Source organism: Cenococcum geophilum, assembly GCF_001692895.1.
Source record: "Cenococcum geophilum 1.58 unplaced genomic scaffold K441scaffold_116, whole genome shotgun sequence".
Taxonomy (NCBI): domain Eukaryota; kingdom Fungi; phylum Ascomycota; class Dothideomycetes; order Gloniales; family Gloniaceae; genus Cenococcum; species Cenococcum geophilum.
The window spans coordinates 1-24440 of record NW_027137674.1 but is presented as its reverse complement, the minus strand read 5'-3'; the positions used below and the strand labels follow the sequence as shown (position 1 = coordinate 24440).

The window sequence follows — 24440 nt, the reverse complement described above, 5'->3', positions numbered from 1 at the left end:
TAGGATTGCTGTTAAAAAGGCTATCTATAAGCGATTTAAATAACGCGGTAGATATAATAGGCTACTAACGTATTACGGGCTATACGATATCGGTATCCGCCTTAAGTATGCTTCAAAATAGAACCTTTTTAACTATCTTAGTAAGTACCTGGAGATTGACGTCCAGCAGAGGCTATGTTGGGGGTATTAGATTATAGACGCCCTCTATTATACTTATACTTTAAAGGTTATCTATAGGGATCTAACTCTAAATAACGTCTTCTTAACTAATAAGCTTGACGCGAAGCTAGCAGACTTTAGCGGCTCATCCCTAGATAGGTCTCCTCTACTTATTACTGTAAACGCCAGCTATTGATATTTAGGGCCTAGGTAATCTATCTACGCCAACTTCTTTACTCTAGGCTTTGTCCTCTACTATTTTATAACGGGGGCGTTTCTATATTAGGACCTCTTAGAACTAGAGAATAAGGACAAGATTTAGAAATTAATCTAAAACGGTGACTTTCTGGAGACAGACTCTTTTAGGCCCGTTAGAACGATAATTACAAAGTGCTAACAAGCTATATATAATAGTGCTGCTAATATCTGTAAGGATATTAAAGGTATAAGTACTATTTCCCTAGCTTGGACTATAACTAATAGATTAAAGTTATCTGTAGATTGAAGCTATTAGATATATATAGCGCCGCTTATATCGTCTAACTACCTCTTATACTTCTTATTATCGGGATCACTATAGCAATACTAGGCAGGAAATTAGTTTCACGTTTGGTATCTTAAAAATTGGCGTATATTAGATTACCCGAACTTATAAAATGAGTTTAGGTAAGGCATATCTCATATTCTCCTTACTGCGTTATAGAGCCAAGCTAAATAGGTTATCTATTCAGACCCTTTACGGGAGTAGCGTTATCGCCGCAATTTAACCCAGACTCTTCGAATTTCTTATATCCAGCTATATTATATCTTCTCTTAGTGATAACGTGCTTATGCTTTTCTTTATACTTGTTAAACTTTACCTTGTACTAGATATAGGTGCACATTTCTTTCTATCTCTGGCAGTTGTTTAATTCCTTTAATCTAGGCAGATATTAATAGATATTAATAGGCTTACCTTAAAGATTTGGGTGTTAGGCTTCTCTTAGTTATAAACCGCTTACCTATAGTTGTTCTTAGAGAAATACGGGGCTATTTATACGTGTAATGGTTCTTTAGAGAGCTAAGATATCTATATAATCGTGCTAGAGCTAAAAGCGTTAGCATAAGTAGATAAATCCTTAGCTATAGGTTTAATAGCTATAAGTACCTAACTTACTTGGCGCCTCTATTATATAAGATATAATACTACGTAATAAATTTACTTGGCGTATAGGGTCTGTTTCGTTTTAACCAGGAAATCCTTACTTGCTTTAATTAGAAGTACTAATAAAGGTGGCAACGACGTATAATATAGCATGCTACGGCAACCATAAGGCCGACAATGACTTTTTAGCTGTATAGTAAGATTCGGAAACCTAGATTTAACTATTCTATAAATTTAAAAGGCGAAAAAAGCTCAATAGTAGTGTTGTGGATTAAAAGGTCTTTTTATAATATAAAAGGAGGCTCTCCGCAGTTAGGCGCGAAGGCAACAACATAATTGTTATTTTCGGCGTAGTGAGGCAAAGAGTATTCTTAAGAAGGTATACTTTATAATATATACAAAACTTTGGGAATATTCAATACGCTTAGAGAGTTAAAGTTGCTTAAATTTAAAGTACCTATATTTTATCTCGCGACAGGGTACGTCTCTCGACCCAGGGACGGACGTTACTTTAACTTTAAGCAACTATAACTCTGCGCACACGTTATACTTCACTATAATTATATATAAGTCGTATACTGTAGCTACTCTGCAATATTTAAGACCCTTTATATCTATAAATTATGTTTATATTATCGCCTTCGCGCCTTATTTACAGAGAGCCTCCTTTTAGGGCGTAATAATATCCCTTTACTATAACACCACTATTAAGCTTTTACTACTTATAAAACTTATAATAGGGTCCTATCCGAGCCTAAGAACTTCATTACAATATTAAAAAGTCATTATTAGCCTTATATCTACTATAGTACGCAAATTTATATAAGGTTGCTACGCGGGTCAGTACCTCTAATTAAAGCGATTACTAATTCCGGCTAGTGCAAAACGACCCCGTATATTCCACGTGATATCTAGGAAGTAATTTACTTACGTTAATTAAGTAAGTCTAAGCCTATGGCTGTGCGGAGTCTTAGCAAGTAGGCTAATCTTAGCCCCGTAGCCTTGCGATCTAATTTAACCTTAGCTATGTGTCTAGTTAACTAACTTAACTCTCTAAAAACGGCTACAGAATTCGCCACCTTATAAGGGTGTGGCCGGAGCGGGTCGGCCGCCCTCCCTACTAGCTCCCGCGAGCTGTTAGTAAGTGCTATCTTAGCGTCTACTAGCAGACCGAGTTTGCCGTAGGCTTCTTAAATATTATATAATTATAATTATCCTATTCCATACTTGCCTTTAAGTTATTCGCTATATAATATAATACCTAACCGGCTGTATAATATAGCCCTACTTATTAACGCCTAAACAGCTCTAGCCAGCATAGCCTACCTTATAATAGTTTAGCGCGGCCAACTTAGCCTAGCGTCCCTTTGCGCCACCTAAAGAGCTCTACTAACTACTAGTTATATTCTTAAAACCCTTTCTATAAGTACTCTAAGAATTATTATAAGGAGATCGCGGTAGCTTTAGCCCTAGTTAACATCGTCGCCAATATAATTTAGCTTGTTAACTTTGGCTTTTAGGTTTTAAAAGCGTTCCGCAACTTTAAAGCTAAGCTACCCGTATTACTGCCCCCCTAAAGGCGAAAGCGGTAATAGATGCCAGATTTATACAAGATGAAATTAAAAAGGCGCTCCTCCTAGCTATTAAAGGGTAACTCTAACGGCAGCGAGAGCAGTATTAGAGGCGTAACGTATTTATTTGGCTGCGCGCTTAACTTTTAAGAGCTGAGCCCTACCACTATTAGCGACAACACCACTAGCTAAACTAGCCGGAAATAACTCACCTATTTAGCAGCGACAGTAACCATAATTATATTTACCGCACTACCTAGGTACCTGTGAGATTTTTAGCTTATTCTTTAACTATTATATATTATAATAAGGGCAACAAATAGCAGTCCCATTCGGTTTCTCCATTAGTGATTTTATCGCGGTAGGTCTCTGCTCTAAACTATACTACTCCTCCTAAAAGCCGTCTTTTAAGCTAACCGGACCTTTATAGGTAGGAGGGCTTATATATAATATTATCTAAGCGATTAGTGAGCATAATGGGGCAGCCGTAGATTATTAATCTTTCGTCTCTACTCTTAGATCATTATACAGTTGCACTAATACGATAAAGGATGTCCTAGAAAAGGATGTCCTAGAAAAGTCCGTCCAAGATATCTTAAATTTAAATTTAGATAAAGCCTTAATTAACGGAATTATATACGAGATAGACTACTATAGGGCCCTTTTAAATACATTTCTAGACAATATATATAAATATATAGCGAGCCTTCTTCCCTCTAGTAAAGCACGGAAAATTAAGGAGGTATAGACGGTAATATCGCTTTTCTATAGACGGAAAGCAGGCATAAAGGAATTAAAGAAGGCATAGAGAAAAGTATTATAGGCTATCTTCTAGATAGAGGATGTCTAGAAGCTTAAAAGAGACTTATAGGGTCATCTATACGCATTACAGCTATTTAGATCGTTTCTTTAGAAGTAAGTATTAAACTATTCTATTAAAGACAATCTCCGGTATACTTAGTCATTTTACTAACTAAATGTCTTTATCTAGGTCGTCTCTATCTTAGGTCGAGAAAAGCACTACTAAAATTGCGTTTATTATATATAAGACTAACATTATAACTATAGCGATATTCGATCTCCTAAAGTCCGTCTATAATATACTTCCTTTACAAATTAGCGATAAAATGAACAAGTGCCAGCCAGTCTTTTTTGAAGATGCTCTTAGACGTTCAATCGAGCTCCCCTAAGAGTTTTGCGTCTCTAAGGAAGTATATTAGGGAAGGCAGTAATATATTAGAGAATTATAGCGGCTAAAAGTTATATAGAGATTCCAACGACACCTTAAGATATTATTTAAGGGTATGCCTAGGCATAACAAAGTTGCTAAGAAAGAATATTAACTAGAAGACCCGGTGGGGATAAGTGCTATTTTAGCCCATAACTAGCATCTTAAAGTAACGGCTAGGGCAAGAGTAGCGATGACCTTACTTTTTTAACTTACTTCTAAAGTAAAAGGCTTAATTATTTAAATTTACCCCTAATGCAATACCATAAACAACAAATCCGATTTACGGCAAGGCATAACTAAATGGTATGTCATCTTATACCCTTACTATATGCCATACTAAAGAGGAAATCTTCTAAATAGCTTTAATTGCAAACTCTTATTTGAAATAGTTAATATAAAGTATATTGCTGAGTTCCAAGACGATAAATGGCACAAGGTAGGCTGTGCGGTTAATGCCTCAAACTACTAAAGGTCCCAGTAGCAGGAAAAAATAAGCATAAAATAGGATGCATTTCGTAGGATCCGTTATTTTTGCAAAACTAAAGTAAGAGGCCAAGTATATATCTATCGGATTGATGGCTAACACTATTCTTTTAACTCTTATAGATTGTAAGTAGAGCCGACCTAAGCTAAGCAGAAGTCTATCCAATAGATAGCTAATACTATTCTTTTAACTCTTATAGGCAGTAAGTAGAGCCGACCCTAGCTAAGCAGAAGTCTATCGAATGGATAGCTAATATTATCCTTTTAACTCTTATAAAGAGTAAGTAGAGCCGACCCTAGCTAAGCAGAAGTCTATTAAATAAATAGCTGATACTATCCTTTTAACTTCTATAGATAGTAAGTAGAGCCGACCCTAGCTAAACAGATATCTATTAAATGGATAGCTAACGCTATCCTTTTAACTCCTATAGTGGGTAAGTAGAGCCGACCCCAGCTAAGTAAAAGTCTATTAAATGGATAGCTAACGCTATCCTTTTAACTCTTATAGTAAGTAAGTAGAGCCGACCCTAGCTAAGCAGAAGTCTATTAAATAGATAGCTAACGCTATCCTTTTAACTCTTATAGGATGTAAGTAGAGTCAACACTAGCTAAGCAGATGTCTATTAAATGGATAACTAATGCTATTCTTTTAACTCTTATAGGATATAAGTAGAGCCGACCCTAGCTAAGCAGAAGTCTATTAAATGGATAGCTGACGCTATCCTTTTAACTCTTATAGTAGGTAAGTAGAGCCGACCCTAGCTAAGCAGAAGTCTATTAAATGGATAGCTAATGCTATCCTTTTAACTCTTATAGAACGTAAGTAGAGCTGATACTAGCTAAGCAGATATCTATTAAATAAATAGCTGACGCTATCCTTTTAACTCTTATAGAGAGTAAGTAAAGCCGACTCTAGCTAAGTAGAAGTCTATTAAATAGATAGCTGACGCTATCCTTTTAACTCTTATAGAAAGTAAGTAGAGCTAACCCTAGCTAAGTAGAAGTCTATTAAATAGATAGCTAACGCTATCCTTTTAACTTTTATAGTTTGTAAGTAGAGCCGACCCTAGCTAAGTAGAAGTCTATTAAATAAATAGCTGACGCTATTCTTTTTAACTTTTATAGGGAGTAAGTAAAGCCAACCCTAGCTAAGCAGATGTCTATCAAATAAATAACTAACGCTATTCTTTTAACTCTTATAGAGAGTAAGTAGAGCCGACTATAGCTAAGCAGATGTCTATTAAATGGATAGCTGATGCTATCCTTTTAACTCTTATAGGAAGTGAGTGGAGCCAACCTAAGCTAGGCAGTGTCTATTAAATAGATAGCTAACGCTCTCCTTTTAACTCTTATAGTCGGTATATAGAGTCGGCCTTATATCGACCTGAAAATATAAGTAAGGAAAACTTATATATATAAAGAAAAGAGACTATATATATAAGAGGTAGTTACCCCTATAAGGGTAGTAAAACTAGGCCGAAACTAGGCTAAAACTGACGTCTAATACCTTAGCTAAGTAGGAGTCTGTTAAGCGAAGAGTAAACAAAATAGAGATTATAAAGGAGGTGGTTAAGGTAGTAGTAAGTAATATTTATAAATACACTTATTTAACAGATATTACCATAATCGCACTTAGGCGAACGCTTAGCGACGCTATCATTAGGTTCTTCTATCTCGTAGGAATTAGTAGGGAGTATAGCTAACCCACACTGGCCCTACTATTAGGAAACTTTTACTTTCTAAGAATAGAGAGAGCAGAGAAAATAGGCAACTATGTTTAGAGTTAAAACCAACAATGTATTAAGCGTGGCGTTATAGTAGTTATAAGCCGCCAGTTATATCCGTGGCGTCTTCTAGTTAATATTCCCTAATATACTTCCTTAGAGACATAAAACTCTTAGGGGAGCTCGATTAAACGTCTAAGAGCATCTTTAAAAAAGACTGGCTGGCACTTATTTATTTTATTGCTAATTTGTAAAGGAAGCATGTTATAGACGGACTTTAGGAGATTAAATATCGCTATAGTTATAATGTCGGTCTTATATATAATAGACGCAATTTCGGCAGTGCTTTTCTTGACTTAAGATAGAGACGGCCTAGACAGAGACGAGAGACGTTTAGTTAGTGAAATAACTAAGTGTACTAGAGATTGTCTTCAATGGAATAGTTTAATACTTACTTCTAAAGAAATAATTTATATGTCTGTAATGTAAACAGATAAACCTATAAGTCTCTTTTAAGCTTCTGGACGTCCTTTGTCTGGAAAATAGCCCACGATACTTTCCTCCATGCCTTCTTTAATTCCTTTATGCCTGCTTTCCGTCTACGGAAAAGCGATATTACCGTCTGCGCCTCCTTAAATTCCTACGCCTTGCCGGAGGGAAGAAGGCTTGCTATATATTTGTATATATTGTCCAGAAATACATTTAAAAGGGCCCTGTAGCAGTCCATCTCGTATATAATTCCGTTAATAAGGGCGCGTTCTTCTAACTTTAAATTTAAAACATCTTGGACGGACTTTTCTAGGATATCCTTTATTGTGTTAATGCAACTGTATAATGATCTAAGAGTGGAGACAAAAGATTGATAATTTACGGCCGCCCTATTATGCTTACTAATTGCTTAGATAATATTATATATAAGCCCTCCTACCTATAAAGGTCCGGTTAGCTTAAAAGACGGCTTTTAGGAGGAGTAGTATAGTGTAGATTGGAGACCTACCGCGATAAAATCACTAATAGAGAAACCGAATGGGACTGCCATTTGTTGCCCTTATTATAATACGCAACAGTTAAAGAATAAGCTGAAAATCCCGTAGGTACCTAGGTAGTGCGATAAATATAGTTATAGTTACTGTCGCTGCTAAATAGGTAAGTTGTTTCCGGCCAGTTTAGCTAGTAATAAGTTATTAGGCTAGCGTTGTGGCTTATAGTAGTGAGGCTCGGCGCTTAAGCATATAGCTAAATAAACACGTCACGCCTCTAATGCTACTCTCGCTGCCGTTAGAAGTCACCCTTTAATAGCTAGGAGGAGCGCCTTTTTAGTTTTATCTATTTTATATAAATCTAGTATCTATTACCGCTTTCGCCTTTAGGAGGGCAGTAATACGGGCTAAATTATATTAGTAACGATGCTAACTAGGGCTAGAGCTACCGCGATCTCCTTATAGCAATTCTTAGAGCACTTATAGAAAGGGTTTTAAGAATATAAGCAGCGGTTAATAGAGGTCTTTAGGTGGCGCAAAGAGACGCTAGGCTAGGTTGGCCGTATTAGGCTAGGTAGACTATATAAGGTAGGCTATACTGGCTAAAACTGTTTAGGCGTTAATAAGTAGGGCTATATTGTATAGCTATAGCGGATAACTTAAAGGTAAGTACGGAATAGGATAATTATAATTATATAATATTTAAGAAGCCTATAGCAAACTTAGTCTTCTAGCAGACGCTAAGATGGTACTTACTAAGAGCTTACGGGAGCTAGTAGGGAGGGCAGTTAACCTGCTCTAGCTATACCCTTTATTAAGTAGCGTTGGGATAGGAGAAGAGAACTTTTAAAAGAGGATATTTATTTTAGACATTCTTTTAATTAAATCTTAGTCTTTTATTTATCTAGTTCCTGCTATAAGGCGGCTCCTACGGCCCACTAAATAAAGCCCCAAAGCCCTAATAGTTACTTTAACTCCTAAACACGTATTAGTAATACTACCTTTAGTTACGCTAGTAGCTCTATTAAGAGGACATATAAGGAAACCGAGCGCGAAGGCGCTAGAGGCCTAGTAGTCGCTAAAAACATAAATAATCGCGCTACGATCAACGTAGAATGGACTACCCCTATTCCCTACTATAAGCGTCTCCGTCTCACCTAAACGTGAGGAAAGAAGCACTAACTTAAAGGAAATTGCGAGGCTTATTATAAATCTAAAAGAAATTATAACATAGTAGAGTAGTATTATTATAAACTAAAACAGTATTATTAAAAGCGTTTAAGACGACTTTATAGAGATTTACTTAGAATAGTAGAGCCTTAAAAGCTAATACGCCGAACTCTAAGAGGAGATCCGTTCTCTCTAAACGCAGTTTAATAATTTTTTAGCATCGCCTCTATTAACATAATTATAGGCGTTAGTTGCGGCTAGTAGAGGCATAATGGGATTAGGGATAACTCTTTTATAAATAATAAGCACCGGGAACCCTTATAAGGAGCCTAACGGTTAGCTAGTAATTAATATTAGCTAAATAGGACAGGGAGTAATAGAGAAGGTAGTAAATATAAAGGTGGTAAAATAAACTATTATATAGGGTATAAGTAATGTTAAAAGACTTACAGGGGCCATAATTAAGGACTTCTAAGTATGGTAAGTAAACAACAATATAAGCGTTATTAAATTCTTAGTAGAAAAGGATAAAGAGGCCGCGTTCCGGTAGATAACTACTTAGTAGCTTAAACCGTATATCCCTAGGGCTAGGCTTATTAGACCTAAGTAGTATACGGTTAAAGCGGACTAGGTTAAAGTGGCTCTAGTAATAGATATAGATAGCGGGAAAGTAAGTAAGTTAGCTATAGAGCGGTTTAGGGTAGAGAATAGGGTAGAGGTATATATAATAAGATGGCTTAGAAGACTAAGGCCTAGCGGCTAGCACATATTAGTAGTAGTTAAGGTAGCGATAAAGGAGGACGCGGAGAAGCTTCTTAGGATAGACAGTATGTTGTTTAGTGGGGGTGCAATTATAGTGTTGCTATTTAAAGAGCGACGTACTTTAGTGGCATATTTTAAATATAGAAGGTTTAAATATAGAGCTAGAGACTATATATAACCTAATACGTGCGATATATGTGGCTAAGAAGGCTATCTCTAGTATAAAATAGTAAACCTACGCTATGTGAACTACCAGGGCCTATATTAAGCCTTATACTATAAGTGCCTAATATATAGGAAAGAGAAGGACAGGATTCTTGTAATTTAGCAGTATGGGTAACCGGGTCCCTATCCTTATCCTCTATTAAATTTTATTTTAGATCTCGCCTTAATATACAATTACCGCCGCCCTCTTAACCTACTTATTAGTATTGGGCCATTTAAGAACAATATAACTTAGTAAACTACTACTAAGGGAAGCAGCTATTGCAGTTATCGGCAATAGTAGCTAGAGAGGCGCTCTTTAAGGGTAGAGGCGGATACGGGTAGGTTATAGGATGGAATTTCGATATATATATACACTCTTTATCTCTTAGGTTTGTATACTCTCTCTTTATTTCCTATATTAATTATAGCGTTAAAGAAAGGAGAAATAGCTCTTATAGTTAGCTATTAAATTAGAGCCGGTATAATTCGTATTAGTTTACTCTAGTTAGCGCTTAGTAACGGCCTATACCTAAGTTAAACGGTGTATGGCTATAATAGAATATATATATATACATACATAAGCCACTAAATTTTGCGTAAGACTTAAGCTTAGTGATGTAGCTATAAAGCACCACCGTATAGCCACATTTTTACTCCTGTTAAAGTCGTAATATATAACTTACCCTTTATTCTAAACGCAAGCTATAGTTAAAATAGAGAGGGATAAGATTATATACACTTAAGAGGTATTATATAGTTAGGGAATTTATATATTAAACAAATTCTATAACATCCACTTTTAGTAGGGCTTCTTAGCCCGTTACTGTAATTAAATAAATACCTACGTACTATTACTGGCATTAAATAAATATAGGTAATAGAGGCAAGCCACCTATTTCCCCTAGACCTTACCGCCGCTTATTCTAAAGTAACTAAGTTTAATACTACTAAAAGCCTACGTGTGTTCTAGAATGCACCCTTAGTCTAGTATATTTTAATAATAAAACTAAGCTAGATGTCCTATATACTAAGGAAGTCCTTTCTCTGCGGCTAGGCGGCCGTAGCTAGCCTAGCTGGCTAGCCCTTATAGAGATTAAATTTGCACGGCTTCCTGGTTATAATCTTATATATTATAGCGCTAAGTTAGCTAATATTGGTATAGATTAAGTAGCTAGCGTTATTAGCGGCCTGTATATTGGTACTAAGGGGCAGAATAGAGGATTTAGTGAAGTTTAAGAACTTAACGGACAGGTTAGTAGCAAGGAGAAAGTTCTGGGTAGTAATATTAGTAATAATAACGCAAAGATCGTAAATATGGATAAGGGTGCGCGCCATTTCCCAGAACTAGGTAAGTTGGGCGGGTTTAGCAGGCCGATATTACGCTAGGTAGTCATTTAGATTTCCATTCTCTATTAGGGCCATTTAAATGCCAGTACCGGATAGGTTAAGGTAAGGGATAATACCACAATTTGGACCTAGGCGTTAGTAGACTTCCTTTTTATGCTAAAGGGATTTATAAGAGATATTACTATATCTATTATAAAGCTTAGTATAAGCTTCGCTAAGGCCAGTTGTGCGGTACTTTAAGGGAAGTTTAAGGGTAGTATTATTACGGCGGACTACTACGCCAGTTCTGCCTCTACTAAGAACGCCCTCCTAGAGAGGACTTCTATTAGGCCGTAATAAGGCTAATTAGGACGGTAGGGACATGCTAGTAGGGAGTAAGTGGTATTAAGTTTGGGTAGTTAAAGATAGATTAATGCTTATTTACAGTAGCCATTAATATATAGGGAAGGGTTTAGGTTTAAAGCGCTAATTTTAAATAAGAGTAGGTGTTGCTAGATTTAACTTATAAAGATAGCGGAGGCTATTAGAAAGAGAAAATATCCTTCTTATTAGTAAGGTAAAGTAAGTAAGCTTACTAAGTAAACCTATAACTATAGCCGTAACACCTCTACATATGCCTAGCACCAAATCTAACCTATAACCTAAACTCCTGGCGGTTATGCTGTTAAACTGCCATAACTTTTAGCTCTAGATCCCTAATTATCGTTGCTAGGAAAAGGCTTCGCCTGGTTTTAGTAGTTAGGACAATTTATCTTACGTTTAGTAAAACTCGCTTAGGAAGTCGGCGTTAGATTTTTATATAGACTTTCTTATATATCTGTATTAGGGCACTATTATATAAAATTATGGTCGGGGTTATAAGTGCTATATGGCCTAACTCCGCTAGCGCAATCCGGCCAATAGGCAGGAGTTTTATTCCTTTACTAGCACATCTTAAATGCTAATAAAAGAGGTTTGTAAGATAGTAATTGCTTAAAAAACTAGGGATTATACCAAGATAAACGTGCAAGCTTACTTAGTGTTTAGTGCTTGGCTAATAATTCTTTAGGAAAAAATAATAATGCCAATAAAGGAGAAACAACAGGAATATTCTTGGAGCCGGTATTCGCTTATTAGATATATACCTATATTACCCTCCTTATCGCTACGCACGGCATCATACCCCGCTTACTATGCATTGGTTCCACTGTAATATTATAATTATATGCATCCTATATATAGGGTACTACTTTTAAATAGATTAAGATTCTTATTATAGACCACACCGTGCTAACGCCTATGTTATAGGTAAAGTGTAATAATCCTTAAAAGTATTGCAGACCTGGTAGAACGTACACTAAGTGCAACTATTTAGTTAAAGGAGTCGGACTGGTTATATAATGCACTTTATATCCCAGATTATAAGTATATATTAATGAGAAACACTTCGTCAGACTAAGAAGTTTTTACTTATAGTTCGTAACCGTTATGGGCTTAGTGAGATTTGCCTAGTGTAAATAGACTAATGTCCAGGCATTATACTTACCTTATATATAGTGTTTAGGATTATATCCATTGCGAGAGTGCAGCTAAGGTAAGACTCCTAATATCGCCTAGAAAGAGTCGTTGATTAAGTAAGCAGGCGTCTATATGGTTAGTTATTACTTAAAGTGGTAACTAGAAATAGTGTCTATATTATGCGATAAAAAAGAGTAGCTGGAATAACGAGCGTAAATTGCGGGTTTTAATTTAATTATAGAAGTATACAAAATTTAGACGTATAAATACCTACAGTCTACTTCTTCGCCCTTCTTTTAATGTTTTATTTCCCTTTCACCAACTTTACCGTCTTATACTTAATATTATAAAAATAAAGAGCGTTACTATAACTAGGGTATTTATTCTAAGAAGGGTCCACTAAAACCCTTATATAAATCGAAGCCACCTAGTCCATTAAACGCTTAATAGCCGTAAATTTCCTTTCCACTAAGCTAAGTGTTAACGTCACTATGCCTTTCGTGTGTGCTGCCCACTTTAATTGCTAGCCTTTTCCTTGCCGTAGAAAGTGCCTTAACCGCTGTCTTAAATGTCTTCTCCTACTATGCTTAGTCCGTAAGTCTTAGCTTAACCAACTTCTTTCCTAATTTGGGCTTCTCTCTTAGTAAATTAAGCGCAGTTCCCTTTAACTTCCCTTTAATTTTATTGTTTTTAGAAAATTGTATATAGCGGAGGTTTAGGCAATTCGTAAAGAGAGTAAGTAGAGACTTATCTGTAAGCCGGATTCCACTATTAAAGCCAACGTAGATAAGATTTGGACATGCTTTCGTAAACTAAATGACTGCTACGTCGCTTATACTGGCACTATTACCTATCTCTATATTACCCGCTTAGAAGTCTAGTAAATTATAGTAAAATAAACAACCTCTTGTAATAATAGCGTTAAGGTACACGCTGAATTAATTAGTATGATATGGTTATTTTCCTTGGGGAAGCTTACTCGGTGATATAAAAGGCGCTTATAAACTTAAGCCGCTTAATATTGCTAACTAGTTTAGAATCTCGGTCCTCCCATAATTAGTCTAAGCTAATTAACGCGATTTTATTTAGTAAATACTTATTAGGTATATAAGGTTTCCAAGTATTTGTTTAATAAAAGCCGTTAAAACTAGCACGTTAAGTTAAAGCTTTCTTAACTACTCCCCAGCTAAACCTACTCCTACTCTTAATAGCTCGTCCGTGTACCGCCAATATGTTACTGTTTCTTAACTTTTCTCAAAATTCCTGACTACGCGCCATTAGAGAACTGGCGTATAATAGCGTCGTGTAAGTAAGAATCTAAGAGTTTCTTACGTGGAGGTTTAAACGCGCCCCTTGCCTAAAGCCGCGATTTAGCCACTACCGGTTAGGGTTCCTAACCTTAAGCCCTAACCTAACCCTATATAACCCTCTAATCCCATAACATTAACCTAGCAATTAAAAGCCTTAGATGCGCAATAATACCTTAGCTAGGAGTACTTCTAGCCTAGGCGGCTGGCCACGAAGACTCTAAGATTCGCGTGCTCTAGTTGACTTAGCAACGCGCCACGCTAAACCGCTCTAGCTTATTACTATAGCCGGGCTATAGGCCGCAAGGGTATATATAGAAGGGGACTATGGCTAGTAGCGTGGGTCGGATGGCACATAATAAGGCAGTACTTATCCGCCACAACGCTATACTAAGATAGTCAGTTCCAACGCTAAACATAGTTCCCTATTTCTCTACTTTTACTATTCTTTAACCTTATAAAGTAGACCTTAATAAGGGTATGGCTAGTGCGGGTCAGCCGCCCTCCCTATTAGCGCGGGTAAAGTATAAAGAGCTTTTAGGCGAATTTATCGCCAGAAATACCGCTAATTATCCTATATCTAAACGGCGTGAATAAAAAGGAATGCGAGCCTCGGCTAAATATATCTCCGCAGCCTTATTGCCTTACTAAGCTATACTACCCATCTATCCTCCCTTTATCCTCTAGTTATGCCTAAGTATAGCCTCTGCCTGCTTACCCTTAATAGAGGCGGCGTTCGCGGCTTATCGACCCTTTAGGTCTTATAGCAGCTAATAAAGACTATTAACCCGGACGTGTCGCCAAAGCTATATAACTACTTTAACATAATTAGAGGCACCAGCACTGGCGGGTCCCTTACTAGTGTTATTGGCTTTGCTAGACTTAGGCTAATAAGTAGTGTAGGCTTATAGCGATTATACTTAGTTGGCTTTGGATGGCGGTTAATAAGTGCTTAATATATATGTCTTACTTTTAGATAGGATATTATAGAAATAAAGATACTATATAACTATTAAGGGGCTAGGCCTAAGGACTGTTTAACTTAGCTAAGCCGGAATATATAATTAATAAGATTATAATAAAGTAAGGCCTGGCTAAGGATGCGCTATTAAAGGACGCTCCAGATATAAAGTATAAAGTGTAGGTTATAAGTTCTAATACGCATTAAGTTAAGGATATACTAACTAGTAGAGTGTAAGTTTATATATATAATAAGTAAGGAGACCGGCGATACGGTTTAACTTACTAGCTACTACTTGCCACGCGGCCGCGAATAACTACTCTGCATAACTAAGATCTGGGAAGCAGGCCGGGTAATATCGGCAGCGTCATTATTCTTTAATCCGCTTACTATTAGCGACTTCTAGGAGGGCTTAATTGATGGCGCTATAGGCGCGAATAACCTAGTATATAAGGTGTGGAACGAAGCGTAAGATATATAGCTATCCGGCTCGCTTAAGGATAAGGTTAAATGTTTAGTATTAATTAGAATAGGTGTTCCGTTGCTTACGCCGTTTAAGGACAATCTAGATAATATTAGGAAGAGCCTTTTAGCAATTACTATAGATAGAAAGATAGTAGAAAGGTTCTATTAAGATAAGTTAGCGCTTAATAATACGGGACGCTACTATCAGTTTAACGTTCTTAGAGGGCTTAAAGATATTAGGTTAAAGAATATAAAGTAAAGGAATATAATTATTATAGTTACGGACTGATATATTAAGTCTTAGGCGGTATTTAACTAGATAAAAGCGTGCGCTAATGATTCGAGCTTATATAAGAGCAGGTAGCTTTAGTTTAGTAATCTATTATTGCACCCCCTATATACCCCCTATATACCCTACTTTTAGGAAAGTCTTAACCCCTTAAAGGAGATACTAGAATCTAAGTAGCGAATATAACAACTATATAAGTATATAGTCCCCTTAACTCTCTATAAAATAGAGATATAAAGAAAATAATATATTATGTATGTAAGGCTACCATAACCTTACTAACTATACTCTTTGTTGACGTCGGCGCCCTTACTTAGTAGTAGCTCAATAATCTTATTGTGGCTTCCTCCTAATACTGCCTGGAGCGCGCTACCGTAGAGTCCACCTTGCGCGTTAACGTTGGTGCCCTTACTTAGTAGCAGCTTGACAATTTTGTCGTGGCCCCCTCCTGATGCCGCCTGGAGCGCGCTGCCGTAGTCTCCACCTTACGCGTTGACGTTGGCGCCTTTGCTTAGCAGCAGCTCGACGATCTTATTGTGTCCCCCTCTTAATGCCGCCTGGAGCGTGCTGCCGTAGTATCTACCTTGCGCGTTGACGTCGGCGCCCTTGCTTAGCAGCAGCTTGATGATCTTGTTGTAGCCCCCTCTCGATGCCGCCTGGAGCGCGCTGCCATAGTGTCCACCTTGCGCGTTGACGTCGGCGCCCTTGCTTAGCAGCAGCTTGACGATCTTATCGTGACCCCCTCCCGATGCCGCCTGGAGCGTGCTGCTAGAGCGTTGACGTTGCGCGTTGACGTTGGCGCCCTTGCTTAGCAGCAGCTTAATGATCTTATTGTGGCCCCCTCCTGATACCGCCTGGAGCGCGCTGCTAGAGTGTCTACCTTGCGCGTTAACGTCGGCGCCCTTGCTCAGCAGCAGCTTAATAATCTTGTCGTGGCCCCCTCCCGATGCCGCCTGGAGCGCGCTGCCGTAGCGTTAACGTTGCGCGTTAATGTTGGCGCCCTTACTTAGTAGCAGCTCGACAATCTTATTATAGCCCCCTTCCGATGCCACCTGGAGCGCGCTGCTAGAGTCTCCACGTTGCGCGTTAACGTTGGCGCCCCTGCTTAGCAGCAGCTTAATAATCTTATTATAGCCTTCTCCCGATGCCGTATGGAGCGCGCTACTATAGTCTCCACCTTGTGCGTTAACGTTGGCGCCCTTGCTTAGTAGTAGCTTAACGATCTTATTATAGCCCTCTCCCGATGCCACCTAAAGCGCGCCGCTATAGAGTCTACCTTACGCGTTAACGTCGGCGCCCTTACTTAGCAGTAGTTTAATAATCTTATTGTGGCCCCCTTCTAATGCTGTATAGAGCGCGCTGCTAAAGTCTCCACCTTACATATTAACGTCGGCGCCTTTGCTTAGCAGTAGCTTAATGATCTTATTATAGCCCCCTTCCAATGCCGCCTAGAGCGCGCTACTATAGTCTCCACCTTATACGTTAACGTTGGCGCCTTTGCTTAGCAGCAGCTTAATAATCTTATCGTGGCCCTTTCCTAATACCGTATAGAGCGCGCTGCCGTAGACTCTACCTTACGTGTTAACGTCGGCCCCTTAGCTTAGCAGGTACTTTACTGCATTTACTAGACCTCTAAATAATGCGTAATATAACGCTAAAGCTAGTTCCTCTCCTAGTGCATCTTCCTATAGCTAATCTAGGCGATAAAGACTATAGCAGTTTCTATACAAGTTTCTATAGTAGTAGAAAAACTCCCTAATAAAACCTTATAGTGTTTTATCCTTGCTTTTAGCCACTACAGCGTAGGTTATCCAATATCTTATGCTATACTACGCCAACGGAAATTTCTATCTAATCTCCTTAGTTGGAAGCTCTATATTTAAGTATAATAAATATACAAGGCAAACTGTTGCAATTAATGCTTTAGCAGCGTTCTCCTAAAATTTTTACGTAATATTATTATTAAGCCGGTTTAAAGTTAGATACTCTTTAACCAAGAAATATACCAACTAAAGCTTTACGGTCTTTTCATCCTTATTATACGGATGGTCCTTTATGGAGACTAAGACTACTAGGCTTAAATAGTAACGTAAAATTTTATAAGGAACAGGCATTCTATATCTTATATTAAAGTGTTAGTCTTCTTTAGTATCTACTACTAAGGCGTTAACGGCCTCCTTAATCCTTAATAGCTGCTCAGAGTATATTAAGAATTAAAGAATTCTTATAGCATTCTGCTTATGTTTCTTAGGGATACTATATAAGATCTTAGTATAGGTTTTGTCTAATGTCTTCGGGAGGGATATAAGAGCATTTTAGAGAGTGTAATAGTCTAGGCAATTTTCTAGCGTATTAAGCTAATATACAGCCCATTAAAACCTATTAACTCTTAGTACCTTTTATAGATAATAGATTAATAATAAAACTACTTAGTCTTATATTCTATCTACTTTCTCTATAAGTTAGGTCTTAATCTTATTCTAAACTTCCAGTTATAATCGCCACCTCCTAAAGCGATTATCCTCTTTAACTCTTATATAAACATACGTACAAATATTATTAGTAATAAGGTTGCTCTAAATAGGCACTCTATTATTAATATAAGTAAACTCTATTATTTCGGATTTGATATCCTATTCTGGCCGACTTATTACTAAAAGGTAAACGTTCCTTTACTCCAAGTTTAGGACTTCTCTTATTCACAATAGTAATCCTTCTATTAACAATCCTTTCCTTATACTACATTTATTAAGCGCATCTAAAATAAGCCAGATTTTCTTAACTTACTCTATTATATACAAGAGAACCTTATAAAGTAATCCGCTAGTTAGTTATTAACGTCCATTTTTATAAGAGGAAAAGAAAGTCTCTAGCTCTTATAAGGTCTCTAAATACTAGTAGTAAAGCTAACTAATAAGGGCGCGGACTATACTCTTAACTATTTACTTGCCTATATTATTAAAGTCGAAATAGAAATAAAGGAGAGGCTAAGAATCTAGGATACTTCTAAGGTTCTTAATAATAGTAGAGCTAAGAATCGTCTTACCACATCTAGGAATACCATAAAGCTATAAAAAGGAATTTTGCCGTATCTTCTATTTTGTAAAGTTATTACTTTCTATAAACCAAAGGCCTAAGCCTTTATAGCGTTACTATAGGGCTTTATTATAGTTTGTTAAGGGATCTAATAGCAATAGCCACCGTTTAATATTTTCTTATCTATACTTAATGCCTAAGTTTTTAACAGTAATACTTATATCCTAAGTAGTAACACGCACTTCACTTATACGTTATTTAACTTAAGTTTAGTTAAAAGAATAATTTCTTATAATCCCTTAGACTAACTAACTAGAAGAAAGAATATTACTAATCCTCCTTTTAGCCTCCACCTTATTTAAAGCAATTTAATAGAGAAGGTCTTTAGCATATATAGCCGCTACTATTACTACATACCCTTGCCACTCCTTATTCTTATAGGAGTCCGAGTAGTTATATATACCACGAATAACCAGACATAGAAAGTGATTCATTAGCCCTACTACTTCCATTTCAAAGCATAGCACGTCCTTCTCTTTAGTAAGTATATCCCAAATTAAAGCGTCCTTTATTAACTAGTTTACTAAAGCAATTAGGCCGTAATAGATTACTAGATTATCCTTACTCTCAGTCCGTTTAGGTTGTAATATTAGGTTTAATAGATTATTACTACAGACTACCGCGTAGCTTACTTTGTCATCTAGAGGATAGATAACCCCAGTTTAATATAGCCTGTTACTACTTGGGTTAGGTTACTTGTACTTCTACCACAGTCTTTAATGCTTCTTAAGAATACTATTAATAGCCTCTTTAAGCCTATGCCCTTTAATTTTATAATAAGCCTTAAGCCCACTCACTGCCGTCTATAGGGCGGGTGGTGGCTAATTTAGGAACCCTATTTATTAGAAGCTTTAATCTTATATTATTTTACCAAAGTCGTATTAAAATATACTACCTTTCCCATTATAAGGAGAGCTAACTACAATGTCACCCAGACGGATATTATGCTTTTAACTTAGCGCACCACCGCTGATGCCGACTATTAGACCAATTCTAATATTAGGAAAGCTATATAGTATATCTCTTGCAATATTTGCTACAGAGGCTATGCCATATTCTCCGTCGGGCAAGATAGTAATAACAATGCTATATTTCCTAATTTTGCCTACTATATAGCTGTTATTATTACTAAAAGACATATATTCTAGTCCTTTATGCTCTTTATTAAGAAACGCTTTCGCGGCAATATACTCCGTAGTTATAGCACAGATCCAGCCAACAGTATAGTCCTTAGGGTTTAATATACTAAATGCCAGAGTCCTGCAGTTTCAGAGAACCTAGGAAGGCTTAGGATCAGTATCTTAACATCATTAAGCGCTGAGTTGCAGTAGGGCACTAGAATTACTAGGTAATATAAATAGTATATATCCAACTTTCTAGTTTTATAAGAGGGTTAATACAAGAGGCTATTAGTAAAGTCTTATAGCTATTAGACTTAAGACAATACTTTTATTTACTGGTTATATTATATTACAAAACCTAGGGGATAGAAGGGACAATGTGAGGGTGTATACGGTTGCGGCTACGCTGAATAAATGGACGCTAAGACACTAATGGGCAGGTCTAAGGCGCAAAGTTCATATAAAATGGCGTAATAGGCGCCCGTCCTAATTCGTAAGGGGAGTTGTACGGCGTATATAAACAATATATAGTGGCTTATAAGGCGGGATAACGTGTGCTATTACTATTGGCGGGTTTTAATGTTAAGAGGACCGGTTCGGACTAGCGTCCTACACAGCCCCTCATTCTCCCACTGATTTTATTTAATGTAGGGTAATTAGCGGTGTTTCCAGTACGCAAATTCGCTAGAAGTAAACCTTTAAACTAGAAAAGTAATAGTCCGACGTCTAAGCGGGCTTAGACCGCCCAGGCCACGCGCGCTTAGGCCAAATCTTAACGTTGCTACCAAAGATAAGCCCCTTTCTCGGAAAAGTTAGCAAAATTCTATATACGGCTTAGTTAATGCCTAGAAATACCTAGTATGCCTTAATATAAGATAGGGCGCGGAGTTAGACTTACTCTAAAAGTATGAGATAATATGTCGCATTTTATGTATTTTTTAAGAAAAAATATACGTTTAGTCCTTTTTCTAGTACTTAACGGACTGTTATAATAGAACCTAGCGCCAGGTTTCCAAAGGCATGTAATTACTAGTAAAATTAGCTTGAAGCTTCTTTAAGACTAAAAAGTAACCATTCGGTAACTATCTAGTAACAGTCTAATAGAGGTCTAGATATAGTCTTAAGGGGTGCTATTAGGAATTTGGCCTTATCTACTAAATTTTCTAAGAAAATCTTAAAAGCGGGCATGCGCTGTAAGCACGAATTTTTTAACGTAGTAGATACTAAGTCTTATTATAAATTCTAAATACGCACTTATAATTTATTGGAAAAAACAAGAGGAAAAACCGTAAAAAAGTTTTATTGTTTTATTGCGCTAATTAAAATCATTATTATCCTAAGGCCGAGATTTCCCTTTAAGTTCTTGGTATTTCTAAGTAATTTAGTAATTACTCTTATATACCTCCACCTTTAAACCTTTTTAATATATAAAAACTTTATTAAAACCCAGCAATTTTCCTTAATATTCAGCTCTTGCCCTTGCAACATCCTCGGTATTAATTATTTAATATTTTAACCGAGCTTTTAATACTATTTCCATCTATTTTATGTGCCTACTCTGCTTAGAGCTCTTATTAACCATAAAAAAGTCCTCCTAAAAAGCAGTTTCACTAGAATATATGCTATATATTGATATAATAGTCTATAAAATAAAGTATAATTAGTAAATATAGGTAGGGCTTTTAATATAAATTAGATATATTAATACCTTTTGCTCTAAATAGCCCTTTTTTAAGGTTTCCTAAGACTCTTTTGCTACGCTACGGTATAATTAAGCCCAATATTTTAATGGAATTAGAACACCTTTTACTTTTATATATAAAGAGTAGTGCCAATTATAAAATAATTAAGAAATATTATTAGTATAACTAATAATTCCGTACGGCCATATAATATCCTTATTTAAGAACTTTAGTAGTGTTCCGTTTATAGTAATTTCCCTAAATAGGCAATAGTTTTCTTAGAGTGGCAGAGAAGATTTAAGGGTATTTAACTAGAAAATCGAGGTTAATACTTAAGGTTGGTTAAGGTGCTGAACGGCATTAGACTAAGATAGATTTCGTATAAGTTCCATAAAAGTCTCTTAAAGACCTCGCTGCACTAAAGTAAAATCTCTAGCAGTCTTAATATTTAAGTTAAAATTAAATAAATTCTGCCTTCAAATAGTAACCTCTGCTTAGAGAGGTAAAGCGCAATCTCTTTCTTAATGCAGCCGAGATATATTAAAGGAATTCTCGGAGACTAAGAGAGTATAAGAGTGGGTCTTAGAGGGACTAAAAAGTAAAGGCATTTTTTAGTATTTTTAAAGATTATTTGTACGGTATAGGTGAATTCTTAGAGGATTAATATCCTTTATATCGGATTCTTCAAGAAACTGCACTGTTTCTCCTTTATCTTGCCTAAAGAAATTAATTATATTTTTCTATTAAGGATATACTCTTATTACAGTTATACTAACATTTCCTTATAAATTACAATCTCTTTATATATTCTTCTTCTAGATTAAATAAATTCCTTAGCAAACCTAAGAAGCTGTTTATTTTAAACAGTAACTACAGCATCTTAAGCTTTATTTCTCGTTAAACCCAAGGTTCCTCCTATACCCCAATTAAGCTACTACTTTTTTCTTTTTAATAGAGCTATATTAAGGGAAATAATTACAATAATAGAACTTTTAGAGATTTTATTAAAAATATCTTAAAATTTTAGATATTTAATTTTAGATTTATATAGCAAAAATGGCTGTATTAGCGGTTTTTTCTATAAACGCTAATTATTTTTTAGATTTCTTCAATAAAGGACTTACCCCGCACCTTATTTTTACTAAAAACCTTCTAATTATTTTCCACGCATATAAGCCTTAGAAAAATTAAGAATTACTTTCTCTCTTCTTAGAAAATGTCTTATCTCTCTTAAATTAACTCTTTTCTTTTATTATTAGACACTAAAACTCCCTTAAATCCTATACAGAAAGCTATAGAAGATGCCGAAATTAACAAGGAACTTAATAAGCAATAAGAGATTTTAGTAGCAGAATCTAATAATTCCGTCAGAATTAATAAGTTGTTTGAAACTGTATATAAGGCTACAGAGGGTGCATTAGCACCTATAACTTTATCAGGTTATATAGGGTATATTTCCTATATATTCCAAGAATTTAGTTAAAAATACTTATATCTAATAAGATTATTCTAGGCAAATTAAAAAGTATATTAAATTTGTAAAAAAGGAAGCCCTAGAGCTCAAAAAGTTTATTAAAAAGCCAAATAAAGATGTTCCACTATTAATATGCCTATAGATTTAATCTATCTATAAAAAGGCCGAACCTAGCTCATCTTCTCAGTTGCTATAAAAAAGTAAGAATAGAACCTAGTCACATGCGCAAAAAATGTGTGCAGCAGTCTCCTATTTCTACGCTCATAAGGTTTATCTTAGAAGTGATTGATTTTCCGAGAAAAGCAATAGAGAATAGACAGGAAACCTAACACTTTTAGATATTATGGCAAGATATATAAGAAGTCTACATAAACAAAAGGTATATTTTCTTTCTTGGTAATACCAATAATTATTTACTATTTACTATAACTAACGCTATTTTATAGACTTATGCAGGAGAAACTTAAGAAAGCGTAAGAGTAATTACTGCGTTAAAGCTTTAAGAGCTTTACGAATATAACGCAAATCTTAAATATACTTCTTAGTTATCCCGTCTTCCTATAGGTCAAGAAGGACGGATTTAGGGAGGTATTCATTAGCGTATTATGATGAGCCTTATATATGCAATAGCTTTTGCCTATTTTCTTAGATTTAATAAGGTTCTGCGTATTAAAGTTCAGCATATTCGAATCCATAACCTTGCCACTAGAAAGGTTAAACTTACGCTTAATTTTCGGAAAACACATTAAACAGGAGGTAAGATCTTAAAATTTTAAAAATATACCTAATTTTAACGGCTTTATAGAAATCCAACCCTTTTTTCTTTACTTTAACCGAGAAGAGCCCTAGCTTAATATACCTACTCTTCTACTTAAATGGCTAGATATCTTAAAAATTACGTCAAGTTACTTATTTAGACCATTTAATGCATTTAACCAGCCAATGGTTAGTAAAAATGTTAAATTAGTAGGTTTTTTATTATTTTATAGAGAGTTTATTATTTTAATATTTTATCTAGGCCTCTGGAGTTTTTCTTTAGAATTTTCAATAAAATCTTATTAATATTGGGGAAGATCCGCTTGTTTATGGGGGCCACTCCTTTTAAAGGGGTGGCGTTCAGTATTTTTCTAGTAAAAAACGCTAGGGAATTCGGAAATTATATAGTTGGGGAGGCTAGAGCTTGGAGTTTAATTCTTTAATAATTATACGGTATCTTCTCGGTAGAAACGATGATCTAGTTAAATCTCGCGAGGATTATATGAATCTGAAGGCTCAAAAAGGTACCTTATATCCTTATTGTGGAAGATCTTGTAATTATGCTTAATATATAGTTTTATTAGAATATCTTTATTTAATATAGCTTTATATATATATTTAACGTAAGTAATAGGGGTATAATAGATAGTATAGCTATAATAGTAAAACCTTACTACCTTTTTAAATAGACTTCCTATNTACCTAATTAAGTATATTACTAGTTCTAAAATAAAAATATTAGAAACCTACCTCTATTTTAAATATATATTATATTCTTTAATTAATATCTAATATAGATCCTATATAGGCCTATATAGACTACTCTGTATATAAAGAAATTTATATATTTATAAAAGAAAGCCCCTAGTATTCTATTTTAAATACTTATACTATAATACCTTACTAGCCTTTATAACCTAATTATAATAAAACTATATAAATCGCTACTAAAACTTAGCGTTTTAGCTATTATAATAATTAGAGAGCCTATATAAAAGCCTATAGATTAGATCT

At 35.7% G+C, this 24440-nt stretch overlaps 2 protein-coding genes across 2 annotated transcripts; both read right to left on the bottom strand.

Annotated features, from left to right (window-relative positions):
* Positions 1-12680: 12680 nt before the first annotated feature.
* Positions 12681-13081, bottom strand: K441DRAFT_713021 (uncharacterized protein; the record flags this gene model as incomplete). The annotated part of the gene is made up of 1 exon (XM_067653927.1): positions 12681-13081. A coding segment is annotated over one exon (219 nt), but the record flags the coding sequence as incomplete, so codon positions are not given.
* A 2701-nt stretch (positions 13082-15782) lies between these two features.
* On the bottom strand, positions 15783-16115 carry K441DRAFT_598296 (ankyrin; the record flags this gene model as incomplete). Its single annotated transcript, XM_067645101.1, has 1 exon — positions 15783-16115. A coding segment is annotated over one exon (333 nt), but the record flags the coding sequence as incomplete, so codon positions are not given.
* Between the last annotated feature and the right edge of the window lie 8325 nt (positions 16116-24440).